Raw genomic sequence first — 21,936 nt, 5'->3', positions numbered from 1 at the left:
AGAGGCAACCCCTTGTTTCAGATAGCCTGGACAACATGTTACCTGGGTGTTGCCTACATTATTAATTAATGATAGCCTACAATAGTTAATTGATTTGCGTAACATATTAGTTGGCTCAAAGAGTAGGGAATCAGGATGGAGAGAGTCACGCGTGTGTGTTGCTTTTTTGACTCGAATCCAGTTTAATGCTAGTTTTCAAAACATATATTTTTTACATGTCTTTTGTCCGAAAGTGGCTGTAATGTAGCCGGCCATGGCGATGAAAAGCGACTTCAAACCGCCTAAAACAACTTGTTTGTGAATGTCTGACAACTGCTGCAGCGCATGCATGCGCAAGGAAACCAGTAGGTGGAGAAACCAGAAGGCACACAACACCGAACGATTTTAAGGCTATTTTAGCAAGATAGGCTACTCAATGGTGCTATTTCACACGCATTATAGCGACCCCCACTCACCGGGGTTAGTGGAAGGTGTTAATAGACGATTGGCGTAGCCTACAGTGGACTAGGGCTGTCAAATTTGCTAAAAAATGACATTTGAATATCCCCTCTAAAATAAACACATGTATTCGAATATATTGGAATATCTAGGCTATATTATTTGCACATTATGTCAGTGATGCGCATCATGTCATCTGTTTTTAACTTTTTGTATGGTTATTGCTTGACAGGGGGGATCCCAAGCAGCTTTCAGCCATAAGGCATTTCCTAATTCACCTGACACTGATATTCAAAATGATGAAACTATTTCGGCATAGCCTACAAGCAGTTTAATTAAATTTAATGTTAGTTGTATACAAACGGGCTACTTGGTGAGGCTTGGCCTCACAGATGCGCTCGTGCCTTAAATGGCAATACAAATCTTCACGATAGGCCTATTAACTGACCGCCCGATTCACGTTGGCTGGGGGGCAGGGGGGGGCATCAGACATTTGTTCCCAAGGGTCTATGAATTGTTAACCCGGCCCTGCCCCCAACGAACGCAACTTTCCACCTCTGATAGTTTCCAAACTTAGTTTGAGTTTCCCAGTAGTCTGGACTAAGGTGGTTAATGACGTTTAGTAGCACGTGAACGGGCACCTGCACATACTTCTGTGGCGCATTGCGTTAAGGCCGGCAGATGACAGCCGCCGTTGCACAACAGTTACCAGTCCCCTGTCCAAGAGTTTGAATCTGGTTTAAGACGTTGACAACAATATTGACATCGTTGTTTACCTAAGTTTATCTTTTGTGCAGATCATATTATCAAAATCAGAACCAGAATGGCTGGAAATTTATGTATTTTCTGCCTTGGGCATTTTATGGATGTATGGTGGTTAGAAGTGTAAATATCAATTAGAAACCTAAATATATTTATAATTATTAATTTGCAAACAAATAACTGGCGTCAGTGACGTCTTTGACATGAAGATCCCTGGAACTATGCTTCTAGCATTCTACCACAGGTCGAGAGGTGTAGTTTTAACTACACAACTTTACGATAATGGTTGCAAACGTTCGTTGCTACTATGGTTTTGGGAAACACTAACGTAGTGGAACGATGCATTGGACTATGTAAGTTCCAAATATGAATGTAATTCTGCGGCATAAAGCAGATGTATTTGTTTATTGTACAGAAAAATAAAAATGACATGTCAAGCAGTCAATTGACTACATTGCAGTCAATGTAGGGCAAATTAATTTACAAAACCAAAACGTGGGTCATAGTTGTCTAAGCCTCTATTGCGTAGCCTGTTAAAAACGTCGCCAGATAGTATTAAATCGGCAACAACATTGTTTTCTGCAGAAGCCTACCCAAAGCTCCAGATTAATTCTGAACAGTTATTTCTCTACTGGCTCAATTATCACACCACTGTTTTGATTTGCGTAGCTGCGTTACCCCCAAAACTGACAATAATGTAGATTTCGATTTTCGTTACCACCTTGTAGTCAAGCCTTAAGACATACCCAAGTAGCCTAAATCGAGGTAATGTTTAATTATGCATGATTTATTTTGTTATTGAATTAGTGAGGGCTGGGATTACTCTCATAAAGTCTCCTGCTTTTTCAGTAGGGGCGGCAGGCAGAGCGATGTACAGTGGCAGAGCGACGCACAGTGGCTGAAAGTGGTACTAAAGCTTCACACAGCTTCACGCCTCGTAATGCGCGACTGAAGTGGTCATTTGAAAGTGATGCCCACTGTCACTGCAACTGAGTTTAAATAACAGTCTGCTAGTCTGCCAGATTGCTAGTTCTAAATATTGGTGCTGGCTTCCTTAACTTGGTGGTAGAGACTGTTTTGATTATATTGCTATATGTTGGGACTGATAGGCACTGAAATCTAGGGGGTATTTGATGGTTCACTAAGTTTCATGTAGTTGAAAGAGTGTCGGGAATTCCACCCGCTGTGTTTATTGCGAGTCAGGCAGCTTTAATTCAGTCACTGAACATGCACTGCGCTGTGCTGCAATGGAAACCTTACTGCGTATAGCCAAGTAGGCCTGTAGCCTAACTTGAGTTATTTTTTAATTATGCATGATTTAGCCTACTTTTATTTTATTTGATTAAATTCGTAGACTGGACTGCCTAGCGGCAACAACTGTGTTTAAATGTAGTGGCTTCAGCCTCTGGCAAGCTCAGAAGGGGATGGCAAGCGACTGGTAGCTTGAGAGCGACGTGTTGAGACCCATTAGGACAACGACTTTTCATTGGCAACAGTAGGCCATTAAACCAACCTACAATATAAAATATTAAGAAGAGCTCTTTAATTTCATTCAGTTAAATCGAAACAATGTCTTTTAATGCTCGTGGACTGATAGCCATAGTCTACTGGCAGTTATCATCCCGGCCATAATTTGAGGATTTACGAATCGTGTGATGCGTCTGAACAGCAGCATCTGCTGGTTGAATGTCATCGCGCTATCTATCAAAATTGTGGCGATTTGGTGGCGCTTTTTTTTTTAAGTATATTTTTTTGGCCTTTTTATGCCTTTAATGATAGTGAAAGTGGAGAGTGACAGGAAGCGAATAGGAGAGAGAGCAGGGGTGGGATCCGAAAGGACCACGGGCGGAATCGAACCCGGTCAGCCGGGCGCGACAGTGCAGGTGCCCCAGCCAGTTGCGCCACAGCTGGGGCCGCGATTTCACTTTGACGGCTTAGCAGAGGAATCAGCTGAAGTCAATCAAGTCTCTTTCCATCGCATTCAGACTGCAACGTCACATGAGCGATGAGTCTCCAAGACAGGTGGCTAATTAAGTACAAAGCGGGAGTGAGTAGTGGAGGCACGACAGTAAACGCTAGAGCAGATGCTAACAAATGCTGAAGCAAACGCCAAAGAATTACCTGCGTATGTACACAAAGTTCTGTGCAATCTGGGACATCTAAAAGCTGGAGAGACTAAGGTAAGGGATTTATACCGCTTTTTGAACAATGTTGGTGCTCGAACCAAATGCACGCCTTAACTGGCTTGGGACATGAACGTCTGTGGAGTTGTGGTTCCACCTGCTGCCCATGCTTTTAATTAAATGCACCGATTGTTATTTCATGGCTAGCGATTTAAGTAATGTTTGCTAAATATTTGCTAAATAATGTTTGCTGGACAGAGGCTAGCTGTATTGTATAGAGGGTGCTAATGGGCCTGTGAAATTTGCGCTACAGTTGGCTTTGAAATGTTTGTTGGGTTCTATGTAATTTAATATGATCTACATGTGTGTATTTATGTGTTTTTCTACTCATATTTTTTCTACTCTGAGATTTTTCTACTCATAGATATATTTTTTATTAAATTAGATTTTATACTTGAACATTCTTTGCCTATTTAAATGTCTGGTTACCCATGCTTATACTGCCATGTTTGAAACTGCCTTATGAATCTATTTTTCTATTGAGTGATTCCTTAATGTTACGCTAGGAAAATTTGAAATAGTATTTATTGTATTATCAAATGCTGTGAAAGATGTGTGGGTTTCTGCATTTCTCATGGAATATTACACTTATTTTAAAGGTCTGCTCTTGGATGTACAGTATAGCCTCATCTCACATAATATTGTTCTCCATTTTTCTTTTGTCTGTCTTTTGAAGGTTTTTCACCTGGTGATAATGACTGTTAATAACTGCTAAATGGATGCTAAAAGTGACTGCATATGCTGCCTCTGAATTCAAAGAAAATAAAAGAAACAAAAAGAGGAAACAATATATTTATATATATATATACTTACAAATCTCCATAGATGTCCTTCCATCTTTCAAGGTGAGGTTGCACACATTAATCCACTGTTCTTGTTTCAGTTGTTTAGCACTTTTAACACACATATTTGTAAATATTTGTAGTGTTGTATAGGCCTATTATATGGAGTTTGTTAAAATTGCACATTGCACATATATGCATTCCTTATATGCTACTTACTTTTTTTGGGCATTTTCCTTTTCTGTTTCAGGGGGGAGCTTTTATTTTGAAACCGCTTTTTTACTTTGAAACCGTTCCAACCGCGAGGTTGTAATGTAAACAGAACAAACATTAGGCTAAACACAGACGTGAACATAGTGAAATGAAACAACACAGAATGATAATTTGATGGTTTCAGCACACTCCGAAGAGACCCAAGGTTAGTGTTCACGGAATATGTACTTATCAATGTGCATTTTAAGCCTTAAAGTCATTTGTAACTAGATCATCCTTTCATTTGCTAAATAGAGTAAGGCTAAGTTAGTGTTAATTGCCATGGATGAACAACAAAACTTCCACATCGGTGATTTCAGAGTAGCAAGATGGGTTTTGATTTCGGTAGGTTGATGTGTATATTTTAACTGGCTGCAGCCTAAAATTAGAGGAGTGTTGACGCCGCAGTTCAGCATGTGCGTGTGCGTTTGTGCGTCTTGGCGTACATGCTGGACGTGACATTGGGGGTGTGGCTGCATCGTCGATTCTACTTTTGAGTTTGAAGTTCGAGATTGAGATGTAATTTCGATATAAAAACGAAATTGTGACACCCCTAGTTGGTACAGAAGGATATTTGGAAAATATCTATTTACTTCTGGATTAAGGACAAAATTATTCTCGAACAAACCCATGTATAGATTGGCATAATTGGGAGCCATCATGCTGCCCATAGCAGTACCCTTTGTTTGTAAAAAGTAATCATTCTTAAAAAGAAAGTAATTGTTGGTAAGTACAATCTTGGTCAGGTCAGTGACACATTCAACACTAGGTGTACTAACAGGAGACTTTTGACTCATAAAAAAATGCTTAATTCAAATGAGAATGCAATCTGCAATATGCAATTCAAAAAGACATTACATTATGCAATTGCCAATTCATTATGCAATTTAATGTTGCAATTTACAATAATTTCCAACAAATTGTATTTTAATCTGCAAAGTGACAATGCAATCCTAAAATCAATTTGAATAATTTTGGTTAAAAAAATAGAATAAACATGGATTGAATTGCATTGGATTTTTGCCATGGTACTTCAGTCTCAAAATTCAAATGGCAATTCATTTTGCATTTCAATTTTCAATATTCAGTTTCATCATTTAACTGTCAATTTGTTTTGCAATTTAATATCCAAAGTGCAATGTAGGATTGCATTTTAAAACATATTTGGCAAAACTGACAATCCTACATTGCACTTTGAATATTAAATTGCAAAACATGTGCCCTTTTGGGTTGGTTGTATACCAGGGGCACCGCCGCGTTCTGGATCATCTGAAGGTGTTTCACTGTGCAAGCTAGGAGACCTGTCAGGAGGTCGTTACAGTCAAGTCGTGAGATAACTATTGCCTGTAACTGGAGTTGGGTAGCATCTTGAGTCAAGTAAGTCCTAATTTTCTGTATTGTAGTGTGTGAATGTTGTGAAGAAGGCTTTTTTCATCTGTTGTTCCTTGTTGGTGGAACGCGCAGTTCAGTTCCTACTCAAGCAGGGACATCCCTCTCCATCTTCAAAAAACTCCTGAAGACCCAGCTCTTCAGAAAACTCATTTTCATCTCATTAAACATTTTAAATGGAGAAGTGTAATTTCTTTGAAATGACAACTAGCTGAATTACATTACTGACATTAGTTAAAATGGATAGTTTACACTCAAGTAAACTTGCAGTATTTCAAGTTTAATTGAAGTTCCTCAACTACTAGTCACTTGTTAGCACATAGCTGTATTGCCATAGCCTCTACCATCCACTATAGCTTTTTAAGCTAGCTCGGTTCACAGACTACTGAAATGATTCATTCCATGTCTTAAAGAATGATTCATTGGTATCATACATGATTATAAACAATAATACTGTAAACACACTTAGGTTTATCTGCTCTTATTGCTTGTTAAGAGAGAACATTTAGTGACGTAAGGTGACACTCCCATTTATGCAGACCGGAACTGTCCCGTTTTGCTCCCATAGTAAAAAATTACATTGCTTAACATAAATACAAATACATAAATACATTGTTTTATCTGGTTAGTAATCAAGGATCTTTGGTTTAACCCAATCACCGCTGTTTCCTGGCGTTCTTTGGAGAGCAGCATACCTTGGACTCTACAAGATTTCATTTTTGTCAGTATCTCTATCGTAAAAGCACCAATTTCCACCCCTTTCGTTCAAAAATTCTAAAAGAAAGATTTTTAATACTTCAAAATAACATTTGAAAATTAACCTTACATTTTTCAGTAGCCATGGGCGTGTAGATTTGAACAAAATCTGGTTTGGTTCTTAACGGAAGCATTTACTGCCTTAATAATCCGATTTTGTTTACCGTGCTTGGAGTTTGGTGCTGGGCTGGTGCGGATTTGTACATATAGCCTTACAACACTGTTTACAGCTCTTTGAGTCACGGTAAAATGTAATTTTTCGTATATAGCTAATTTAGATACACTTATGGGATGGGTGTTTGCATTTCTTTAGAAATCCGCCATCTTGGTTTTTATAGAAATAAATATTAAGTGACACATACACGTAAAAGGGTGGAAATAGGGCATGGACGGAAACAGGTGACGTTCCGATAATTGTGCTTTGGCCCTATCATCTCTCATCTTATACGGACATGGAGAATGGTTGAGGCACACAGTCACCTCTCACATAATTGGCATACCAACTATAGAACTATGGCCAGCTCTGCGTCAGACTTGATATTCTTCGTTTGACGAAGACGTCACCATCTCAGGAAGCTCCTCCGATGTCCACTTAATTTGTTTCTTGTTTTAATTTTGGAAATTTGCCTGCCTCTTGTAGGCGTTCATGACTACAACTGACAGCTGTTGACAGTTGGCCTTTGCTAATTTGGCAACCCAAATAGGAGGACGCGCTAGCCCATTATTAATACGCTATTCTAGAATTAATCGTTCCAAACATAAACGAAAATTCCAAGAGATTCCGCCCCGTAACTGATTTTTTTTCATGGGTTTTACGGGGTTTCACGGGTTAGAGTAATGTTGTCAAACAAGCCATTACTTCAATTCATCGTGTTTCCTCACTCTCTGACAACATATGGTGATCATTTTTGGAATGGTTATCGTTTATTTTCCATTTTTTCCTACATACTGGACCTTTAACCCACTCACCCAATTCGGCAAGTAAAACTGAAATTGCTACAACAAAATTCCCTGATATTCCATGACTTTTCCCCCAAAAGGAAAACAAAAATCCCAGACTTTCCATGTCTGGAATAGATTTAAAATTACATGATATTCCAGAAATTCCATGACCCATTGGAACCCTGAAAAAATAACCATCCCTCACATAATTTCCTCTACGGCGACTCAGGCCCTTGTTTATCAAGTGTAATCCTAATCCATAACCACACAACATGAGACTGCAAAAAACATAACTTTGGCAAAGAATCTTACCTTTATATATGATCTCATTGTCACTCTGACTCAGTAATTTCAAAAGTTTCCATTTCACCCCTGATTGATCATTTAGTTCCACTCCTTCCTGAAGAGGATGTACCACACACATGATCTTTGCATTTTTCCCTTTGACTACAAGAAAAAAACACACACATAAACACACACACACACACACACACCTGATTTATCTTTAAAATAGCTTTAAACTATTCACAAGTAGTGACCAGGCTATGGGTGGGTCTATGTACTCACCTGCAGAAGATGTTTGAGGGGAGATATTCAGTAGAGAACCAGAGCATATTTCTGAATCCTCTTGAACAATCACCTTACGTTTACGAGGCAATGCAAAACCTCTCTCACCTGTGGAGATAAGGATAATTTATCAACAAAGTATTAGGGCTATCAATCGATAAAAAAAAAAAATCTAATTAATTACATACTCTGTTATTAATTTATCTAATTTAATCACATGCATCTGTTTTTGCTATGAACATATCTTAAAAACTATTTTAGCAGAAGTATGTATAAGTATAAGTATAGTATAAGTATATATACTCTTTTGATCCCGTGAGGGAAATTTGGTCTCTGCATTTATCCCAATCCGTGAATTAGTGAAACACACTCAGCACACAGTGAGGTGAAGCACACACTAATCCCGGCGCAGTGAGCTGTCTGCAACAACAGTGGCGCTAGGGGAGCAGTGAGGGGTTAGGTGCCTTGCTCAAGGGCACTTCAGCCGTGCCTACTGGCCGGGGTTTGAACCGGCAACCCTCCGGTAACAAGTCCGAAGCGCTAACCAGTAGGCCACGGCTGCCCGCAATGAATCAATGAAAAGCCTAACCAACATTATAGACTTTAAAGTTTAACGTCTCTCTTTAATTATTTTGGTGCAGGCATCAGCGTAGTGCCTGGTGTCAGACTTTTTGCATGATAAATCAATGGCATGTGCAGTAGGCTACCCTAACACCAAGGTAATGTGTGGTATACCCCCATGATTTGTCCTTTTTTGGCCATTCAACATTGTAGTTTTTTTTTTTAATTATTCACATAAATACTAGGTTGTTGCCTTGATAAGAAATAGAGCAGTTCAAGTAGTTGAGTTGAAAAAGTTTTCTAAACAATAGGAAAAACGAGACAAAGAAAAGCAGCATAGCCTACTAGTGCAAACCGAAATGTAACTTTTTATGCTAAAGTGATGAAGATCTCTCTCTCTCTCTCTCTCTCTCACCCACACACACACACACACACACACTCAAAGCACACCTCACACACAGACAACTATGTGATTTTTTATGTATAGCGGACAATGGTTGTACTGTTTTACAGGTTCGATACTTTACTGTATGCCTTACTGAATGTATTGCACTATTGAATGCATTATTGAATATTGCATGTTTTTCATGGATATTTGTTGGACAAATTGGTCCTACTTGTTACAGACTTGACATCACCCTCACACTCTTTCTTTCTTTCTTTCTCTCTCTCTCTCTCTCTCTCTCTCTCTCTCTCTCTCTCTCTCTCTCTCTCTCTCTCTCTCTCTCTCTCTCTCTCTCTCTCACACACACACACACACACACACACACACACACACACACACACACACACACACACACTCTCTCTCTCTCACTGTTTCTCTGACATATCATACACACACTCTATGTGATTTTTTTTACGTAAAGCGGACAATAGTTCTACTTTTTATGGGTTCGACACTTTACTGAATGCCAATGTATTTATTACTGACTGTCTTGCTTATTGAATATCGTTATTGTATTATATTTTTAATAATTCATTTTTTCATGCATATGTAGTGGACAAATTGGTCCTATTTGTTACAGGTTTGACACTTGACAAAGATGACTCTGAATGTATTACTAAATAACTTATTGAATATTGTCATCATTACTTTTGTCAGGTTCGGCACCGAATGACTATTAGCCTAAATGTGTTTCTAAATGATTTGAATGTATTTTTTTAACATTGTTGTATTTAAGGACTGGATTTGTATGTGTGTTATTTTTAAATGATTTGTTTTATGTGGTGGACAATATTGGAACGTGACATTGAAAATATTTATTTTATTTTTACTATTTAGATTTAGATTAATCTCTATCGTCTACATAACTGCACAGCATACTGTACACAACCTGCACTTTGGTATGTAATGCTTCTTTTGCACTTCTTGTTGGCTGTCAACTGCATTTCATTGGCTCTGTACTTGTACTCTACTAAATGACAATAAAGTTGCTTCTATTCTATTCTAATCTAATGTAAGGTATATGTATCTGAAGACCATGTGTTCCATGTTTCGTGACAAACTGACTAAATCTTTGACCTGTGAAAATGTTTTTGTGTTTTCCTCAAAATCCAAGATGCACGCCAAAATGCATTTTTGCTAACTATAGTGCTATAGGTCAAAGAGGTCAAAGGTCACCAAACTTTTTTAGTATTCTCCTAACGGGATCTGAAGTCTATCTACCAAGTTTGGCTTTGATGCATGAAAGAGTTTCTGAGATATAAGTTCACTTCCTATTTGGCGGCTTTGCCGCTGATTTCGATTGGCTGTTATGGGCAAGCGCTTTTGAATATGGCTACAAAAAGCAATGCATTTGTGAAGCATAGTCTGAAGATCATGTGTGTCCAGTTTGGTGACAATAGGACAATTTATGAACTGTGAAAATTTAGTTTCACTTTCAATAAAATCCAATAGGGCAGAAAATCCATCATGGTGGAAATTGACGCTGTGTTGAAGTCGGCTTGGTCAAATTATTCCAAGGATACCTCATTTTTGAAAATCAGGCAAACGGGTGAAAGGTTACATGTGTGAACGCAAGTCCACCTTTGAGTTGTTGGTGGCGCTGGAGCACTAGAGTGCTCAAACTGCTGACATGAAAATTGGTGAAATGAATGACGGGACTGTCCCCTATCAGTGTACAACATTTTCACAACTTTTTACCAGTTATGGGCTGCCGTAGACTCCAATGGCAGAGGAATAATAATAAGAAAGGGTAGAAACACAATAGATACTTTCACAACATGGCTGCCTGGCCCCCAATATTAAGAAAACACAATGGGGTCCTAGGCCTGGTTGCACAAAGCACCTTAAGTTTTTTTTCACTTAGGGCTTAATTTGTCCTTAGGTAAGGGGTTTACTTAACTCATTGAATGCCAAGCTGTTTTCGGGAGCTTTGTCCTAGAATGCCAGCAATCTAGACCATTGTTGATGATTTTTGTACAGCCACAGCATATTCTGTGTTATAGCTATGAACACATACAATGGCTCGTTTAAAAGGTGAGACTTTAAGCTCTCGGTGGTTGCAAACCGTGTATTTCTACACGCCTCTGTTTCTGAGAAATCCCAAGCTAAACAGTGGCTAGTTTTCATCAAAAAAGTGTTGCCTGTTACTTACTTGTGTAAACTTTCCGGGAAGTGATCAGCGAGACCTGGCGAGACTGCCACCTAGTGATAGACCCACGGAAATGGCCTGGTTTTGACCTGACGTACATGCGTCACTGATTCGACCCAAAGCGGCAACCGAGTTATGATAAAATGTCCAGATAAAATGTCCAGATTGTGCGTTTTCATGAGTTTTCGATTGTCATATATTTCATTTCCATTCATCACAGAGTTCCCAAAATCACATATAAGGTGTGTTAGAGTGTCTAGTTTCGTAATTTAAAAAAAAAAGCTAAAAACTTAATATTACATTTTTGGCACTCAACGCATGGGAAGGAAAAACGTAATTTTACGTTTTTGCCACTCAATGAGTTAAGGGTGTTGCACAGAATACCTTATGGGTTCCTTAGTTAAGGAAAAAAACGTTAAGGGATTAACATTGAAAGGGGTTTTCCTGCACAAAAATTCTATAGTTTCCACGAGATTGTTCAACAACTGTAACTAGCTGGTTAGTAGGCAATGCCGTTAGTTAACAACCCACCAAACACAGTAAAGCTTAATGATCTTATCATTCAACTTACCTTAAATATATTTGCTGAAATAATCTAGGTAGCAAGTACATTGAATTTCCCCTTGCTTGAATTTCCCCTTGGGGATCAATAAAGTATCTATCTATCTATCTATCTATCTATCTATCTCATGTTATAGACATGAACTGATACTAGATGGCTAGTTAGAGATGATTCTGACTGACATCGGTGCACCAAAACAAACTTTTTTTATGTAAATGAATGTATATGTAAATCAGGTTTATTGGCCGAGTATACTTGCATACAAGGAATTTGTTCTCTGCATTTTACCCATCCGGGGTAGTGTACAACACACCCACACACACAGTACACCCATTCAAACACACACACACCCTCAAAGCCTTAATCCTGGCGCCCTGAGAGCAGTTGGGGTTTAAGTGCCTTGCTTAAGGGCACCTCATCCGTGGAAGTGGATGTGGGAGAGCGCTGTTTGATCACTCCCAACCCACAATTTTTTTTTCCTACCAGTCAGGGATCGAACCAGCCACCCTTCGGTCACAAGTCGGATTCCCTAACCAGTAGGCCACGAATGGCCCACCCAGTAGGCCATGGATGCATAGCCTGATAACGGATGCCTTGCCTGTTAACGTTTTGCCTAGCAAACCAAACCAAAGCTCATGGTAGGCTAACAAGACATCCACATGAATTCTGTTAACGTTAGCCTACCACTAACGTTATGTACCACACAATAACAATATGGCATGTTTCTGATAGGCCTATTTGACAGAGTAAGCATATTAGCGGAGAGGTTTTATTTTTAATTGTCAAAAGTACTTAATATACTTCATTTATCAGCATCATCTCAGTTAATAATGTGGTTAAGGTAGAGTCAGAGGTATCTTACGTTTTCCTCCTTAGTTAGGCTGCTGAGGTCATTTGTGCAACAGTTTAACACATTTTTTACAAAATAAGGACAAAACCTTAAATACTTAAGGGAACATTTTAAGGAAACCTTAAGAATACTTAAGAGTGTTTGTACAACTGATTTTAATTTAAGGGGGCCTTAAATCAGGTTTTAAGGGAAAATCTTAACTTAAGGTGCTTCGTGCAACTGGGCCCTGCACCTTCAGTGCTAGGCCCCCAATACATTCATACCTGTAGATGGAGGAGTTGCAGGGTGGCTTTGAACATTGTGAGCAGTCTGACGAGTCATCCTCACTGGTGAGTGTATCTGAGGTGAGCAGGGTTCAAACTTTTTCATATCTGAATGTAATAAAAGGATGCGGTATTAGCCAGAGAACACAGTCTACATCAGTCAACCTTTTTTGAGTCAAGATCTGCTTTTAGAGTTGACAGTGTCCCTAGATCTACCAAGCCAAATAGCCATGGTCATTACTGGTACATTTAATATGTTTCAAGTTCAAGTTTCAAGTTTTACTGTCACATATACTTTAGTACAGTACATTCTTCCACCACAGTTGCATTAGTGCAAGGATGGGTAAATAAACACAGGGGGGACCTTAAATAAAGGGAGTTGAAGCAGGGCTGTACAGTACCACATGTAGCCAAACTCTCCAAACATGCACACATTACACAGCCATAAATATACTGTACACTAGGGATGTCACGGTAAACCAGTTTTACTATTAACCACGGTGTGAAACGTCACGGTTAATAAATAGTGAAGGCTCTCCTACACCGCCTTTCCGTTGACACTCACAAAAACGTACATCCGGTACCATAGACAGATTAGCGCAACTCGCACAGAACCAAAACAAAGTAACACCAACGGTGCAGAACAGAAAGAGAGGGACCTGGCTGCTCTTGACAGAAAGTGCTGCTCGTCATCTTGGCAGAACAACAATGAGACACTGTCAACAATGGTTTATATCAGCCCAAAAAAACGGTGCACAGCAATACCCTCACAATTCCTAATTTTATTATCGATACTTTTAAGAATGACAATGTTGTTTTGCAGTAAGATGCGTGTTCGCAACAAGGTGTGTGTTTCTAGTGCCTCCCCACCCCTAGTAAAGCCTGCGTCTTTCCTCACACTTTCAAGCTGCAGCTGTCATGCCAAAAACAGCAATACATGGCTGCTAGTTTAAGTGATGCTGAGGCTGCCCAGCAACAAATAATAATAGGCGAATGTTAAGTTGATTTGCTCACTTGCATCTGTCAAGTTTGTATAGCTAACCTGCCTAAGCTATAAGATTTAGTTCATTTAGGTTGGGTTTAATGACATTTCAGAAATAGGCTACGCAACCTATTGCCAAACTTTGACATCTGGAGTTACTTGCTAACTATCTCGCTAGCTCACGTCATTTCATTTAAGTAGCTTCTAGTGCTCACCAAAATCACAAAGGAACATTGCGAAACACTTATCTCTTCTATGATCCCAGAAAGATTTTCTTTGACTTGTTATTTTTTTGAACATTTATTTTATCTAATGACACAGAAAACACAATGAATTGCATCCACATATCCTTACGTACTATGCACAACTATTTTTCATTAGCCTAAAACTGTTAGCCTGAAGGCTAAATACTTTCACGTATTTCTTAAAGTGACAGGCACTCAATTACACTTAGACACCACAAATGTGCACTCAATTAGACCTCCACATTACATAAATGAAGTGTAATAGATTAAAAATCAATATGAAGTATTCAAATTACTAAATATTCTTACCTACTAGTAACTACGCACATCATAAAATACTATAAATCATTAACAAAATATATCTTTATGAATTCCAAAATATATGAAATAGAAACATGACATTTAGCCATAATCTTCACTGTGTGTGTGTGTGTGTGTGTGTGTGTGTGTGTGTGTGTGTGTGTGTGTGGAGGGTGGAACAGAATTTAGGATGTTCTCTATATGTTCTCTATATGTTCTCAATTAAATTTTTTATTCCATGTTTCCATTATCTACCTCCAAAACAAATGTTGTAACAATGCACAAACTGGAAATACTAGAACACTTTCTAATGGTGTGTTAAGTTATCAGGAAAGACTACAGCCTTTGACTTTTTATCCAAAAGGGAAATGCGGATATACTGTAGTTTACAAAGCAGAGTGATTATTTTATTATTACTATGCGGTGTCTTACTGTGAAAAAACAGCAATAAATAACCGTTAAAGATCAAAACCTCTAAAGAATGTGTTTGTGTGATTTTCTACATTAGTACTGTTGTGAAAAATATTCCCGCAAAATAATTGTAACAATCGTGAAATTGTGATTATTCTTCAGACAATTATCGTACCACCAAAATCTCTAATCGTGACATCCCTAATATACACCCACACATACACAACCACTATACTTGCATGCGAAGCATCAATAAAACATCATGTACATGGGACAAGTTCATTTAGGATTCTGACAGCTTGTGGGAAAAAACTGTTTCTGAATCGTGTGGTGTGGGTGGTAATGCTCCAGAAGCACTTGCCAGAGGGAAGCAGAGAGAAGAGTAATTCTCTCCAAAATCCCTTCAAAAATAATCTGGCATGATCTTGCACAAGAACTGTTCTATATTTAATAAAAGTAACAAAACCCCATTGTTCATGTCTGTCACAGCAACCATTTGAAATGTCAATTTAAGGAGCCATTTTGTAAGTATTATGTCAGAGGATCATGTGACAGGAAATTACGTCACAGAGAAGGATCCCTTGAAGACCTCAACTACTATGAGTCAAGGTTAGTAACTCTCTTAAAAATGTAACATAATTAAGTGTTTTTAGGCTGATGGTCAGGCAAGCTTAGGGTACGGTACATGTCAAATGGTATGACCTCCTTAAAATATTGCTAAATCATAATAATCGTAAAATATTGGGTAACACTTTACTTGACAGTATCGATATAAGAGTGAAATGACACAGACACATGAAACCTAACCCTAATACAAACCCTAATCCTAACCTCTAACTCTAACCCTAATCCCAATCCTAACCCCAACCCTAATCCTAACCTTAACTTGTTATGACAAAAAATGTCACTTAAGAACAGAAGTGTTATGTCATAAACGTTTATTATATAACTTGTTTATGACACGTTCATGACAGTGTCATGTCACTCTACGTCGACACTGTCAAGTAAAGTGTAACCAAATATTGAATTTAATGTAAAAAAACTGTGTTTGAATATTCACATAAAGGTCAAGTGTGTACATAGTTGTCCCTAATAATGCCTGCAATTTTTTATTTTAAATAGAAATGTCAAATGGTGTAACAGGTTACACCATTTGACTCCTTTCTGTTTGAGACCAATTTGATCAGATTCAGGGCCAAGAGTATGTCATTTTAAGTGGCAATTGTATTATCAGTGTTTCCCATACGTTGACTAATCAGTGGAGGGGCGCCACGAAATCAAAACCGGCTGTCACACATTAATGTTCTATGTTGTACTATTTAAATTAGAGATAAGATAAAATCCTTGAGCTGCACTTTTTTCGCACGCAGCCCTTTCTTGCCCTGCTCTGTCTCGTAACGAGCCCGCTGCCCTTCCTCTGCATGTGCATTTAACAAAACATTAACGATTGTTGAAGGATCGTTGTTGCCACATAGAAGCCTTGCATAGAAGACGGCGGGCTAAATTGCTATAAAATCCGCTTAGCATCGTGACAATGCTGCGCAAATTTGTTCAAAACTGCTGCATCAAAGTTAACTCTGCTAAGGTTTTATCACAACATTGTACATTGAGGAGACTAAACTAAGTTAAGTTATGCAATCAAGTACCTCACAGCTAACATTAGACTACTGTTTGCATGTCGAGTTTAGCATGCTTACTTACAGCTGCTTGTCAATTTCGTTACTCATGCAGGTCTCATTTTATTGACTGTGACACTGAATGCTTGCAAAATCCCGATGTAAATGGAAAAGTGTTTTCAAGCCTCATAAGTGCTTGTCTCAAAGAGAAGTATGAACCTTTATTTTTACTAACTACGTAGAAAACGTTATGAATTGCATCCACACATCAGCAGGCTTTTAACTGTGTTAGGGTTCCCTCATGAACGGGCACTCAATTAGACCTATACACTACCAAGACATCTCTACCACTAACGTTATGTACCACACAATAACAATATGGCATGTTTCTGATAGGCCTATTTGACAGAGTAAGCATATTAGCGGAGAGGTTTTATTTTTAATTGTCAAAAGTACTTAATATACTTCATTTATCAGCATCATCTCAGTTAATAATGTGGTTAAGGTAGAGTCAGAGGTATCTTACGTTTTCCTCCTTAGTTAGGCTGCTGAGGTCATTTGTGCAACAGTTTAAGAGATTTTTTACAAAATAAGGGCAAAACCTTAAATACTTAAGGGAACATTTTAAGGAAACCTTAAGAATACTTAAGAGTGTTTGTACAACTGATTTTAATTTAAAGGTGCCTTAAATCAGGTTTTAAGGGAAAATCTTAACTTAAGGTGCTTCGTGCAACTGGGCCCTGCACCTTCAGTGCTAGGCCCCCAATACATTCATACCTGTAGATGGAGGAGTTGCAGGGTGGCTTTGAACATTGTGAGCAGTCTGACGAGTCATCCTCACTGGTGAGTGTATCTGAGGTGAGCAGGGTTCAAACTTTTTCATATCTGAATGTAATAAAAGGGTGCGGTATTAGCCAGAGAACACAGTCTACATCAGTCAACCTTTTTTGAGTCAAGATCTGCTTTTAAAGTTGACAGTGTCCCTAGATCTACCAAGCCAAATAGACAGCCGTGGTCATTACTGGTACATTTAATATGTTTCAAGTTTTACTGTCACATATACTTTAGTAGAGCGAAGTTCTTCTGCCACAGTTGCATTAGTCCAAGGAGGGGTAAATAAACACAGGGGGGGACCTTAAATAAAGGGAGATGAAGGACTGTACAGTACCACATGTAGCCAAACTATCCAAACATGCACACATTATACAGCCATAAATATATATACACTAGGGATGTCACGGTAAACCAGTTTTACAACCCCAATTCCAAAAAAGTTGGGACAAGGTACAAATTGTAAATAAAAACGGAATGCAATGATGTGGATGTTTCAAAAGTCCATATTTTATTCAGAACAGAACATAGATGACATATAAAATGTTTAAACTGAGAAAATGTATCATTTAAAAGATAAAAAATAGGTGATTTTAAATTTCATGGCAACAACACATTTCAAAAAAGTTGGGACAAGGCCATGTTTACCACTGTGAGGCATCCCCTCTTCTCTTTACAACAGTCTGTAAACGTCTGGGGACTGAGGAGACTAGTTGCTCAAGTTTTCTATGGGTGAAAGATCTGGACTGCAGGCTGGCCAGTTCAGTACCCGGACCCTTCTTCTACGCAGCCATGATGTTGTAATTGATGCAGTATGTGGTTTGGCATTGTCATGTTGGAAAATGCAAGGTCTTCCCTGAAAGAGACATCGTCTGGATGGGAGCATATGTTGCTCTAGAACCTGAATATACCTTTCAGCATTTATGGTGTCTTTCCAGATGTGTAAGCTGCCCATGCCACACGCACTAATGAGTATAAGTATAGTATAAGTATATACTCTCAGTGAATCAGTGAAACACACTCAGCAGACAGTGAACACACAGTGAGGTGAAGCACACACTAATCCCGGCGCAGTGAGCTGCCTGCAACAACAGCGGCGCTCAGGTTAGGTGCCTTGCTCAAGGGCACTTCAGCCGTGCCTACTGGTCGGGGTTCGAACCGGCAACCCTCCGGTTACAAGTCCTAAGCGCTAACCAGTAGGCCAATGCAGCCCCATACCATCAGAGATGCAGGCTTCTGAACTGAGCGCTGATAACAACTTGGGTTGTCCTTCTCTTTAGTCCTACATTAAAATGTAGGGTCTGGGCACTCACCGTTTGCAGTGCTCAGTCCGAGGGGCGGGATAATCAGTTGTCTTTCAAATTCCCTCTGCACTAATAATACAGCGGCGCAGCTATGAGTCCCATCGCGTTTCCCACCAGCGGAGCTAGTTGGCTAGTTCAAACGTTTGCCAACCTAATAAAAGCTTAACTCGTGTCACACTGTTCGCCAACAGCAACATCCATCTTATTTGTTTTCAAGTAGCAGGAAATTCAAGCCAAACCGTTGCAACTCTGCCATCAATCATTATGTTAAGCCCACCTAACGACTCTATACACGATTTCATTGGCCTGATTGAGTTTCGATTTCTGGAGCTCACAAGCCAACGGAGAGTTGCTAGACTAGCCCTGGCAGCAAATGTAGGGGCGCGTCTAGATTTCTAGGCTAACGGCATCCCTGATTTCAGAAAAGAACTTCAAATTTTGATTCGTCTGACCACAGAACAGTTTTCCACTTTGCCACAGTCCATTTTAAATGAGCCTTGGCCCAGAGAAGACGTCTGCGCTTCTGGATCATGTTTAGATACGGCTTCTTCTTTGAACTATAGAGTTTTAGCTGGCAACGGCGGATGGCACGGTGAATTGTGTTAACAGACAATGTTTTCTGGAAATATTCCTGAGCCCATTTTGTGATTTCCAATACAGAAGCATGCCTGTATTTGATGAAGTGCCGTCTAAGAGCCAGAAGATCACGGGCATCCAGTATGGTTCTCTGGCCTTGACCCTTACGCACAGAGATTTTTCCACACATTCTTTGAATCTTTGGATGATATTATGCATTGTAGATGATATGTTGAAACTCTTTAATTTTGCACTGTGGAACTCCTTTCTGATATTGCTCCACTATTTGTCGGCGCAGCATTAGGGGGATTGGTGATCCTCTGCTCATCTTTACTTCTGAGAGCCGCTGCTACTCCAAGATGCTCTTTTTATACCCAATCATGTTAATGACCTATTGCCAATTGACCCAATAAGCTGTTCCTTTTTTGTACCTTTAACTTTTCCAGCCTCTAATTGCCCCTGTCCCAACTTTTTTGAGATGTGTTGAAATTCTAAATGAGCCAATATTTGGCAGGAAATTTAAAAATGTTTCACTTTCAACATTTGATATTTTGTCTATATTCTATTCTGAATACAACATAGGTTTTTGAGATTAGCGAATTATTGCATTCCGTTTTTATTTACAATTTGTACCTTGTACCAACTTTTTTGGAATCTGGGTTGTACTATTAACTTGCTATAAAATCTGCATCAATGCTGCGCAAATTTGTTCAAAAATGCTGCATTAAAGTTAACTCTGCTAAGGTTTTATCACAACATAGTACATTGAGGAGACTAAACTAAGTAAAGTTATGCAAGTATCAAAGCTAACGTTAGAATACTGTTTGGATGTCGAGTTTAGCATGCTTACTTACAGCTGCTTATCAATTTCGTTACTCATGCTCCGACACTGAATGTTAGCAAAATCCCGATGTAAATGGAAAAGTGTTTTCAAGACCCAAAAGTGCTTGTCCCAAGGAGAAGTACAAACTTTTATTTGAACTAACTACGTAGAAAACATTATGAATTGCATCCACACATCAGCAGCCTTTTAACTGTGTTAGGGTTCCCTCACGTCTTAAAGTGACAGGCGCTCAATTAGACCTATACACAACCAAGACAATCTTAACCAGCACCCACCATAAATTAGACTACCAGTCCGATTATAACTTTACCACTCACAATTTAACCTAAAGACAATGGCTAGCCTATTTAAATGTTGACTGAATGGCTAGCCTATTTAAATGTCGATGAACGAATGATACACGGACCATGTATGTCTATATTGTATGTTTAAATTATATGTCAATTATTTTGCAAGGGCCATCGTTCCCGGAGCAATTTGGGGTTAAGTGCATTACTCAAGGGCACAAGGCTGGAATCTGGTTATTGAACCCACAACTTTTCAGTGCATTCAAGCCCAGCTCCTCAGCCACTACACTACCACCGTTTTTCCTTGCCTTGACAGTATTCCCTCTATCTATCATTGTGTAAAGACCACACCTTATCAGATAAACAATTGGGAATGGGAGAAGTGCCAGGTGGATCTGCAGAGTAAATCAAACACAAGCTCTCAGATTTCTCTGGTTCCCAAATAAACACTGTGAGAAATTCATTGACTAGCCTACTAGCTATTCACACCTATAAACAGTAGATCCTAAACAATTCAAATTAAATACACATGCATATGATACTAAACCCCCGAAAAGTCCTTTGAATTATGGATTTTAAGTCTATTATATCTATAATGTGGGTAATGTCGTTCTGTGAATTAATGTAGGTGTAATGATGAATGAATTCAGGTGAAATTTACAAAACTATGTATGTTACCATCCATTTTAGCATTGTTGTCTGTGTATGCCGCAGATCCATGACTTCCAGGATCAATATCTCCTGACAGTTTCATTCCACATGATGGGCAGAATCTGAAGTCTGGTTGCAGCCGGGTACCACAATGAGGGCAGAAATGCAGTGCCATCCTCTCCATCACTGAACTGAACAAAGATTAGAAGTTCGAAGTAGAAAATGTCAATCAATTCAATTCAATTGAACCCTAAAGCAAGAGCTATGCAATCTATGCTGTGTCCTCACCATGGAGGTATTAGGCCGAGAGAGAGTGAGGATATACTGCCCCATTCATTTCAATGACCGTGAAAGTTAAACAGGTGCGATAATTCAAAAACCCCATGTTATTTTCCCATAGGAAAAATCACTAGATACCAGATCTCAAAGATTTTTTGTAGGCAAACTTCAGAGGTCTATTGGTGTATCACATACATACAAACTATTCACAGCGCTTTACTTTTTCCACATTTTGTTATGCTCAATTCTGACCACATCTTTACAAACAAGCCAATCAGGTACCTATGGCCACAAATTATGTATTCCATGTGGATTGATTGATCTTCATTGCTTAGAAACTGCCAGCTCAGCAGAACATCCATCAATCCACAGACAACATGCTTTTGTATTCACCAGTAAAGGGGCATCTAATTGGCTTATTAGTGAAAATATCTGAAAATACACACAAATTGCAGACATTATTGACTTATACCAAGGCCTAAAAATATCATATGAACGTGGAATATTCACACTTATAGACTCTGATAATGAGGTCATATATTTTTTTTAAAGTATATATTTTTTGGGGCTTTTATGCCTTTTATGCAACAAGACAGTGGAGAGTGACAGAAAGTGAGTGGGAGAGAGAGTCAGGGTGGGATCCGGAAAGGACCACGGGGCGGGAATCGAACCCGGGTCGCCGGCATACGGTGCAGGTGCCCCAGCCAGT

The 21,936-nt window shown here is 39.0% G+C and overlaps 1 protein-coding gene across 1 annotated transcript in view; it reads right to left on the bottom strand.

The window, feature by feature from the left end:
• vrk3 (VRK serine/threonine kinase 3) overlaps window positions 1-21,936 on the bottom strand; it is a 67,683-nt gene that overhangs the window by 31,987 nt on the left and 13,760 nt on the right. The window contains exons 2-6 of the mRNA XM_048262834.1: window positions 20,976-21,139; window positions 17,233-17,340; window positions 12,902-13,009; window positions 8,072-8,179; window positions 7,817-7,951 (exon numbers count right to left, since the gene is read on the bottom strand). Coding sequence (XP_048118791.1) covers window positions 7,817-7,951; window positions 8,072-8,179; window positions 12,902-13,009; window positions 17,233-17,340; window positions 20,976-21,132 — 616 coding nt within the window. The 5' untranslated portion in view covers window positions 21,133-21,139. The remainder of the gene's footprint in view (window positions 1-7,816; window positions 7,952-8,071; window positions 8,180-12,901; window positions 13,010-17,232; window positions 17,341-20,975; window positions 21,140-21,936) is intronic.

Source organism: Alosa alosa, chromosome 14 (assembly GCF_017589495.1).
Source record: "Alosa alosa isolate M-15738 ecotype Scorff River chromosome 14, AALO_Geno_1.1, whole genome shotgun sequence".
Taxonomy (NCBI): Eukaryota; Metazoa; Chordata; class Actinopteri; order Clupeiformes; family Clupeidae; genus Alosa; species Alosa alosa.
The sequence above is the reverse complement of the archived record's forward strand: the minus strand, read 5'-3'. Positions and strand labels throughout refer to the sequence as shown.